The sequence below is a fragment of the Lutjanus erythropterus genome, chromosome 7 (genome assembly GCF_056507025.1).
Source record: "Lutjanus erythropterus isolate fLutEry1 chromosome 7, fLutEry1.hap2, whole genome shotgun sequence".
NCBI classification, from domain to species: domain Eukaryota; kingdom Metazoa; phylum Chordata; class Actinopteri; order Lutjaniformes; family Lutjanidae; genus Lutjanus; species Lutjanus erythropterus.
The window spans coordinates 6917081-6927942 of NC_139323.1; the positions used below are offsets into that span (position 1 = coordinate 6917081).

Consider the following 10862-nt stretch of genomic DNA (forward strand, 5'->3'; position numbering starts at 1 on the left):
ATGATGAACATTTAAATGTCCATAATCTAAACATGCATTTGTGCATAACAAAAGAAGGAATATCTGGACAAACAATTAATAAACCTAAAATATCATATTAGGATAAACATTTACTTTATTATATTAGGTCAACCAAAAGTAACAGAGAGCAAGTTACATTAATTTAATATTGTGATACTTGGATTGGGTTACTGATTACAGTCAGTAATTCTATCAGAATACATTTTTAAGGAAACCTTCCTAAGCTTGCAACCAGGACACCCCTTGTTCCTTTTTTTGTTTTTTAAAAGTGTGGGGAGAGCGTCGACCCGATCAGAATGTAGAAAGCATGGCCAAAAAAGTTTGGGAACTGCTGCTGAAGGAGCTACAGTTTCTGGACAGACATGTAGCTGTTATTTCTACCTCCACCTAGGAGGTTCCTTTTTTGGTGCCGTTTGTTTGTCTGTTTGTTTGCAGGACTGTTGAAAAGCTACTCACTCAGTTTTCATGAAACTTGGTGGAAGGCTGTGGCACTGGTCATGGAAGAACCCATTAAGTTTTGGAGCAGATCCAGATCACAGGACAGATACGCGAACTATTTTTCGTAATTGTTAACAGTGCAAGATAGGGCATTTGGCCTTGGCGGAGGTCTGCGCTTGCTTCTAGTTGTAAGTATAAATAGTGCTGTGAACACCACAACTGAAATTCCATTCACCTCCATTGTATTGAGGCAGCAGCAGCTATGTCACAGATGAACAAAACAAATGTAGTAGGTTTCTATCTTTGTATATCAAGTGTTGAAAACATTAATGAAGCTCTAGGATCTTTAAGTATTTCAGCAATCCGGTGAAAACAAGGCTGTGGTCATCGCGTTCATTGTTATGACGCCTGTTTCTGGGTTTTTTGGTTTCAGTGAATGTCTCAAAACTGTCATAACAAAGACATCTGTCATAGCTCTGGTAGACACAAATAGTAAACTTAGCACCAGCTCGCACAAACAATTTCAATTGTGTCACGAGTGCTTACACAATCTCACCGCGGGTTCATTATGCAACACATGCATACACCATGCATACAACACGTACAGTAACAGAACAATATGGCAGCTGCAAGGTGGTGTGAGAAGGATGTCGTAAGGTTCATGCTGCTTGCAGCTAATATGCAGGAGGTGCCACGATACCGAAAGGCAACCCTTCAAAAGGCTTTGAGACATTAGATTTAAACATTGAATCCTATTGTTGGCGGGCAGACTAACCTGTTTCCTCTCCCTCCACCTTTTAGCAGACATGTATTGCAATTGAAGTGGGATCAGAGCCATTAACACACTATTAACCCCATCAACACCAGCTACACAAAGCTAAACATGAAAGGTGGAGAACATTGTGTACAAAGCAGGAAATCTGTCTTCAGTTAAAGGCATAATCTGCAACATTTTCTTTAAAATGTTTCCTGAGTGTTTAACCCCGTATCAACCAACAAGAGCACTGAGATCTGCTGATGCTGGTATTTGAACTGTTCCTAAAGTCACCCACAAAACAAGCGGGGAACCTGCTTTTAGCTACTACACTCCAAGACTATAGAACAATCTGCCCAGTTACCTCAGACATGCAGGCTCTGTTGGCACTTAGACTCAACAAAACTCAACTGAAAACCTACTTATTCAGGCAAGCTTTTAGTTAATGTAATACATTTCTACCCTGGTCTGTCATTTTACTATCTGCATTTGTCTGCCTATTTATCAGATCTTATATTGCTAAGAATTTTTTGAAAATTCTCTTTTATGTCTTTTTAATGCCATATGGCTGCTTTTCTTTTTTTCATTCTGATTCTGTGTTTTTTTGTGTGATTGTTTTATATTTTATGTATTTTTGTCTTGTGTTTTTTACCTATGTTGTTGTTTTTAATGCAAAACACTTTGGGTTGCATGTTATGTATGAAAGGTGCTATATAAATAAAAGTTATTATTATTATTATTATTATTAAAAACAATGTATAGCCTCAAATTTATGCAGCAAAAGTACACACATTCTTTACACAAGTAGAAGTACAGATACTTGTGTAAATAAAAGTAGAAGTACTGATACAATTTCTTTACTCAAGTAAAAGTGGAAAAGTACAGGATCAAGGGTACACAAAGTATGAAATGAAAAAGCAGCAGTTGTTTTTTTGTTGTCTTGTTACATCTTTTTCATTGTTTTTTGTCTTGATGCATAATTTTTGTTGTTATTTTTCTCTTTGGTCATTTTTGTTGTTTTTTGTCTTTTTATGTCTTTTTCACAGTTTTTTTTTCTTGTCACGTCTTTTTTGTTGTTGTTTTTTTTGTCCCGTTACTTTTTTCATTTGTTAAGTATTTTACATTGTTTTTTGTCATATTGTTTCTGTCACCTAGTTACATCTTTTTTTTTATCTTATTACATCTTTTTCATTGTTTTTCATCTTGTTATGTTGTTTTGTTCCGTCTTTTTTGTCTCATGTCTTCCATGTTGTTTTTTGTCTTGTTATGTGTCTTACATCGTTTTTCGCCAAATGCATTAAAACTAAAGAAACAAGCCTGTTTTGAAAATGTAAGGAGTACAAAGTCCAGATATTTGTGTTCAATTTAGGGAATATAAGTAAAAAGTTGTCAGAAAAATAAATACTCAGGTAAAGTACAGATACCTGAAAGACACTCTGCATGTATTTCATTTTTTTTTTCTTATTTTGGCAAAAACACAGAAAAGAAACAACCTGGTGTGCAGCTAAGAAAATATACCAACTATCTAGATCTGTCTGTATAGTAAATATAAAGTTATAGCTTGCTCAGTTAGCTTAGCTCAGTGGTTCTCAAACTGGGGTGGGTGGGTGGAGCCACTGCAGGGGGCGGAGACGTGGATGTCCAGGGGAGAAACATAGCATGAAACAAAGTTAAATGACTATGATTTATGTAGGGAAATAAACAAACAAGAGTTTACTGATTTTATCATACTAACCTTTATTGTTGTAAAAAGTAATACACAGAGGGAAATTCACATCTTGGGTGCAGCAACAGAATGAATTACAACAGAGTTAGTGGTGAGTGGTGACTGAGCAGAGTAGCAGAGAGCCAATTGCAAGCTGTGAATCAGTGGGTGTGACTCCTCCACAAAGCTATGATGCAAACACTGATGTACAATAAATCTAGTTAAAGCACACATTGGTTATTATTTTGTCCAATTGGCTTGCTTCCTTGATAAACTTGGATTATTTTGCAGTACTGTCCAACATTTTCTGATTGACATCATTCCACAATACTGGTCCTAAATATTTGACAGAAAACTGTCCGAGACGTATTTTAACACGAGGAATATGAGGGTGAGTAGATCATCTGGTTTTACAGGAATGACGATCTGAATTAAAATAAAAATAATTCCAGAAAAAATCAGGCAAGCTGGCAATTTTGTACAGAACATCTCTGGACCAAGGTGGGAAATGTCACTCCCCTATTATCTGTGATTGGTTATCTGTCCAATGAGAGGCGGGACCTCAGGTTCAACCAACTTTTTGATGATAATTTATACATGCTTGTTTTGTATGTAGGCCACTTCTATTTTTTTACAAGGTTAATTTAGCGTAATTAATAGGAAATAAAATCAACTGGTGCCTAATATGAGCTCTAATGAAGGAGGAGAATGAGAACATGTTGTTTCCTTTCCTGACTGCTCTCTGACAAGTCTCCAACGCCCCCTGGAGGGTCATTTGTTGTGATCCTCTAGATTCATCTGAAAAACCAATTCTGCACTGTTTGACAAAAAACTAAACACAATGACTCTTCAAGGATGAAACAAACAAACAGGATGTCCATGAAGCTGTCAGGAACACTACATGACGATGATGAATATTTGTACATTTATTGTTGGTTCTTCATTTTCTCTTTTCTTCCTCAAATGATCACTAATTAGATTCAGTTCACTTTTTGTTCTTCTGCTAAATAAACAAACACAGAAGCACCTCATGCATAACAAACTCAAACCAGGCACATGCTTTTATGTAATATCCATAAAATAATCATGAAAGTGTTTGGACTTGCAGGCGGCAAAGCAGAAAGACAGGAATAGTCAACGCAAGAGAGCAGCTCTGTAATCTGCATAATAGGTATAGATTAAAAAAAAAAGATGCAATGAGATTACAGATACATTTAATAAAAATGAGGATTATTGGTAGGATTACAATTTCGAAATAAATAATGATATACTACCCTGCACAGTGCACACGTTTGCCAATTAATTATCATGGCCTCTAGTGAAAAAATGCTTCACAGGATGGAAATTTCACCTTTTTTTCCCCCTAAATCAATCAATCAGTCAATAAATTGTGTGCAACAAAGGAAGGAACAGCTGGACAAACTAATAAAACATAAAACACATAGAGCTGCAATGATCAATCTATTATTAATCAACTATTAAATAAATATGCATCTACTTTGATCAATTAATCGTTTTGAGTCATTTTCAAGAACAAAAAGTCAAAATCCCTGATTTCAGCTTCTTAAATGTGAATATTTTCTGGTTTCTTTACTCCTGTCTGACAGTAAACTGAATATTGTTTGAGCTGTGGACAAAACAAGATATTTGAGGACGTCATCTTGAGCTCTGATCAACATCTCTCCCCATTTTATAACATTTCATGGTAACAACTAACTGATTAATTGAGAAAATAATAGACCAGTTTATCAGTGATGAAAACAGTTTCAACATATTCTATATTGAGATAACCCAAAAGTAATGGAAAGTAATCAGGTTACATTACTTTAATGTTGTGATACTTGCAGTAGGTTACTGACTACATTTTTTAACAGGTAATTATTAACCATATCAGAATACTTTTTTCATGTAACCCTCCCACCCCTGCACATACTGAACCGTCCATATGACTCTTCCCCGTCATGGTGTTATAATTACAGTTAAATGCCGTCTGTAGGACAGGGTCAGCCCCTCAGCATGTGACACTGTGTGAAACAAGCTGTGCTAAATTAGGTGCGATCACATCTCAGCCACAGGGAAGGCACAAATACAGCTTTCAGATGACTCACCACAGGAACAGACAGACAACAGCCTATTGATCCCAGAGGGAGAAACAAAACACAGGAAAACACTTTACTGTCATCTGGGGGAAAAAAATACATTGCACAAAAAACAAAAGACAAGGCAACTACATTTTTTTTTCTCTTCAGATGTGTCTGTAGTTACAATTTAATGTTCACATGACATGAGGAAGATTTTATGTGCACTTCTGACGATAAATTATCACACAGTTCATTTAAAAGATTGTGCAACTGTTATTTTTCCATATGTGGCAGTCCTGCAAAGATGTGTGCACATATTTTTTTGTTGATATACTGCAGATATACACGCAAATATTGCTATTACTGTCCCAGAAACAATTCATCCAGCAAGGGACTAATTAGGTTATAAGCATGTAATAACATCTGACTAATTTGTTGATTAACTTGCAGATTTCCATTACAAAAGAAAATGGACATGTTATTGTTGGTAGGAGAGATTTCATTAAAATATGGTTCATGGGGCAAATACATGGAGGTGATTCCCGGGGCTGCAGATGGAGGATGTCATCAGTGCCATCAATCATGCAGATATATATATATATATATATATATATATATATATATTATTTATTTATTTTTTCTTTTCATAAAGAGCTGTGCATATGGCAACCCATCTGCTCGGGATGTATTTTTAGGACTTGAATAACACTCAGTGAGCAATCTCCATATTTAAGTCCTGGAAAGGTAAAAGAACATGACAGAAATATGGAATACCATATGTGTCATTGAATATAGGTTAAAAATGATATGTGGCTTTCCCATTGGTAAAAGCAGCTGTGTTTTTAGAATTGTTAATGAGTCATTCTGAATCATTTTTAAGACCACAAAAAATTCCAGAATAATTCAAGTTTATTTGACTAACTACTACGATTAATCAATGGCCTGATTATTAACTATTTTGATAATTCGGTTTGAGTCATTTTTTAAAGAAAAAAGTCAAAATTCTCTGATTTCAGCTTGGTAAATGCGAATATTTTCTGATTTCTTTACTCCTCTATAACATCAAACTGAATATCTTTGGGTTGTGGATAAAACAAGACATTTGAGAACGTCATCTTGGACACTTTTCACCATTTTCTGACATTTTGTGGACCAAACAACTGATCAGTTCATCAAGAAAATGATTAGATTAGTTGATAATTTTTGTTTTTGTTTGAATTGTTAGTTGCAGCCCAACTTCAGATTGTTTCCAGGAGAAACAGAGAAGAAGGTGCTCAAAAAATAGATAAACTCAAAGCATGTCAACGTTAAGCCTTCAAAATATGAGATTAATAATAGCAGGACAAAAATGGGGAATGACAGGAAGACTGGGCTGTTTGAATCATTTGTTTGAGTCAAGATGGGATGGATCGAGTACTTTAAATTTAGTCTTTGGATGCCAAACATGGCCTCACTGCAGAGATGGAAGAAAGCAGAGTGAGGACCAACACAGCAACTAAAGTCTCTTTCTTCTACCGTTGAACCAGTGTGTGGGTGCGGTCTTGTCAGATGTAAACTGCACAGCTTCTCTGGCAGGATGCAGGGCGTCAGGTCTGACATTCGGTTGGCGTGTTGGAGCTTGATAAAGGTCAAAAACCCTCGATTTCGAATCATGAAAATTAGAGCGGATGGTTCACCTTAGCCCTGCTGCCAGCTTCTCCATGGTGGCTTTGCGCTCTTCCGCTTTCTGCTGCGAGCGGCGCAGGACGTTCCGCAGCTCCTGAAGGTGGTCCAGCGTTCCCACCAGCTCGCCTTTCACTGTCTTCATCTGGCTCTCCAGCATCTGCGTGTGATGGAGGGAGTTCCTTCTGTATCTTCTGCTGGAGCGCACTTTTTCCTCCAGGTCCTCCACTGCGACAAGCGACCAGAAGAGCACAGTCACACAACACAAATAAGATATCAAAACATTAGGTTACAGTGTTTGGTTTGTGATACAGACCCATGTTCTCCTGGTAGCCCATCTTATCTGAATCAGAATCTGTCTTCTTGTCCATTAGGTTCTTGGTGTGCTGCAGCATCCTCTCCATCTTGACAAGTTCGGCAGCCTTAGTGTCGCTGTCTCGACGCATTTTCATTAAGTCTTGCTCCTTCTGGGTCATCTCACCATGACAGTTACTCATGTCGCCGGCTAAAAATCTAAACGACACGACCTGCGACTAAACACGGCGACACGGAGCGACCTGCTACACAGCAGCCAGCAACCTCAGTGAGCATAAGACACGAGGACGATGCCTCTAAACCTGATCTCAACATCCAATAATGATCCACCCGTGAACATAGACTTCTCTTGTTTGTTTGCAAATGAACTGGTTGCGCTGGTGATATTTGGCTTTTTATAGGCCATAACCTCAGCACATGTCTGCAAGTCATCTGAAAACAGCAAACTCTCAGTGCACACCATTACAATTGGCAAGTCATAAGACCAGCTTCAAAGCCCTGGAGCAAGATGGATCATTTTTACACTTACTCACGGCTGAGAATGTACTCAGGACGAGCAGAAGTAAGCCAGCATGTCCCTTTGAAACAACCGTCTTTATTCATGAAACTTCAGCTGAACAATATGAAACCACCTGACAAATGGCGTTATACTGGCATGAGCATCAACACACTGGTCAGGTTTATAATATATATGTAAAAAACACATACATCAGGTAGAAACAAAGAAATCTTTGAAGTGAGCAGAGGTGGCAAAGTACTTCACTCAAGTAGAAGTACAGATACTTGTACAGACTCATAGTAAAAGCACAGATTCAGCTTATATAAAGATAAAAAGTAGCCGTCTTTTACGTAATTTTTCATTTTTGTGTCTCCTTTGTCTTCTTATGTCTTTTGTGTTGTTTTTTGTCCTGTTACATCTTTTTCGCCTTCTTACGTTTCTTTTATCTTGTTACATGTTGTACGTTGTTTTTGTCTTCTTGCGTCTGTTATGTTGTTTTTTTTTTTGTTATGTCTTTTATGTGGTTTTTGGTCTTGTTTTACCTTTTTCATGTTGTTACATTTTATGTTGTTTTTGTCTTGTTACATCTATTTTGTTTTTTGTTTTGTTACGTCTTTTTTGTCTTCTTGTGTCTGTTATGTTGTTTTTTGTCTTGTTACGTCTCTTTTGCATTATTACATGTTTTACATTGTTTTTGTCTTGTTATGTCTGTTTGTGTACTATGCATTCATGGACACACCAGATCTTTTCTATGTGTTATTGTTCCATTCATTTAGGTTGAAATCAGCCTTGATGTTGGAAAGGTGGTGCAGAAAATAAAAATGATCAATAATTCCCCTCAAATGCATTTTTTTAACTCAGCAACATTGTAAATAAGATCTCCACCCCAATGTATTTCCAACTTAAAAAAAAGGGTGAATGAATGAAAACTAAAGTAATAAGCCTGTTTTGATAATGTATGTAGTAGAAATTACAGATTTTGGTGTTGAAATGTAGGGAGTAAAAGTAAAAAGTTGTCAGAAAAATAAATAATCAGGTAAAGTACAGATACCTGAACAAATTATTTGTATTTCCCACCTCTAGAAGTGAGAAAGGCACACACACACTGGGCTTTTTCTATTATTGATCACGTGACATGAATCAATAACAATGGCAGCTACAGTGCAGAGCAGCGTCTCTGTAAGTCTGTGTTACTCTTAGAGACCTACTTAGAAAGTACATGGTGAACTAGACTGCATCCAGGCGACAGGTGGTGAAGCACTGACTGCAATGCCACCACAGCGGCAGATGCAACCAACAGAGATTTGTAAAGTCTCACCAGCATTAACATGACCACCACACACACACTGTCCCAAGCTGAAAGAAGATGTGAAACCATAGCAGTTGTTGATTGCTTGTGCCACCTAGTGGCCAGTTAAAATGATTGAGTTGTCAGCTGAAAATGGTCCTATAAAACAGAGCAGTCAAAAAATAGAATTACTTCCTTACAGTCACAGCTGGTCCACCAACCAGTCAAGTTAGTTTATATCCATTTGACCTGTAACTTTGAAGGAAATTAATAAAGGGTATGGAGATTTGTAGGTTTGGAGAGTGTACACTACATTTAAGATATTCTAACCATTTTAACCACTTGGGGAAACTTAAGTTACATAACCCAAATATTACTCTCTCTTAACCAACCAGACTCCATTGACAAAATCGGTCATTTTAGTTCATAGAAAACAGGAGTTGCTGGTCTACTGCTGCCTCTCTCTGTTAATCTTTCTTTTGTGTTTTGCTGGGTCACTTCGGTGTTTTAAATGATTTGTTTTGATTCACAGAAGTTAAACAAATATCCAAACAAAATAACAGCTCAAGGCAGTGATAGACCAGCAGCTCCTTTGTCACGTGACGCCATTTCTACACTTGGAAAGGGAGCAGCAGTGTGTGTGTGTGTGTGTGTGTGGGGGGGGGGGGGGGGGGGGGGGGGGGGGGGCGGGGGGCGGTCACTTTGTTGCAATCTGCTTTCAGGCCACTAGATGTCACTAAAGGTTACACACTGCTCCTTTATGGCATTTTAATTTTGTACAAACCTCACAGTATGCCTTGCATTGTGTTTTTGAAGGAGACTTGCATTTTTGATATTCTTGCTGAGACTGTTTCACATATGAGCCCTTCTCAAGAAGAATAAGTACAAAATACCTAAAGTATCCAAAGAGCACCTGTATGTGACCCAGCAGCACTTCTACTCTATTGTCTTCACAGAAATGTATTTGAGAGTCTACATGGCTATAAACCTGATTCTCAGTCGTGATAAATGATATTGTAGTTTAATGAGATTCGTGTTGAAGGCCACGCTCTAAGTTTTTAACTTCCTGAGCTATTCTTGCTTCGCCACATGTCCCTGTATGAAGGTCACTCAGCTCCTGGGCTTTCTGTGGCGTCGCTCCTTGTTCCCGTTGCGTGACTAGCACTTTCTCTTGTCTCCTTCCTCCAGGCTGGCCACATGCACAAACACAAACAAAATCACTTTTATTTAAAACAAAAAAACAAAAAACAAAACATAAACCCAAACCCTGTGAAATTCTATGTGATGCAATGTATGACCAGCATCTGCGGAGAATCAGGATTTACTATCCAGTGGATCTTTGAAGCCATTTAGATGTAAACAGATCAGAGACATCCAGGCTTGGGGAGTAATTATGTAATCTGGATACAAAAACAAGGTAACTGTATTCTATTACAGTTACAGATAAAAAAAAAAGAGAGACATAATCAGATTACAGATACATTCATTAAAAATAGGGATTATTAGTAGGATTACAATTTTAGAATAAAGAATGATATACTAACACACATAGTGCACACACAGTTGTCAATTCATTATCATGACCTCTAGTGGAAATTTCACAATTTTTTGTAAAATTGCACACAATAAAGGAAGGAACAGCTTGACAAACTGATAAATCTACAAATGATCGATTTATTGTTAATTGACTATTAAATTAATCTGCATCCATTTTGTTACTCAATTAATCATTTTGAGTCATTTTGTCAGCTTCTTAAATGTGAACATTTTCTGGTTTCTTTACTTTTTTCTGACAATAAACTGAATATCTTTGAGTTGTGGACAAAACAAGACATTTGAGGACGTCATCTTCAGCTTTGATCAACACTTTTCACCTTTTTCTGACATTTTACGGATCAAACAACTAATCGATCAATTGGGAAAATAATTGACCAATTAATCAGTGATGAAAGTATCATTAGTTGCAGACCTTAAAACATTATATTAGGCCTAACTATTTCACCATATTTTATAATGAGGTAATAAAAAGTAATCAAGCTACATTATTTTAATATTGTGATACTTGTATTAGGTTACTGACTACGTATTTTATCCATAGT

General features: G+C 37.0%; 1 protein-coding gene across 1 annotated transcript; it reads right to left on the reverse strand.

Moving 5' to 3' along the window:
• Positions 1-5992: 5992 nt before the first annotated feature.
• Positions 5993-7415, reverse strand: LOC146323506 (uncharacterized). The gene is made up of 2 exons (XM_084722118.1): positions 6978-7415; positions 5993-6889 (listed from the first exon to the last, which is right to left on the reverse strand). The coding sequence occupies exons 1-2, from the start codon at positions 7156-7158 to the stop codon at positions 6672-6674; spliced, it is 399 nt and encodes a 132-aa protein (XP_084578244.1). The 5' UTR covers positions 7159-7415; the 3' UTR covers positions 5993-6671.
• Positions 7416-10862: the final 3447 nt, after the last annotated feature.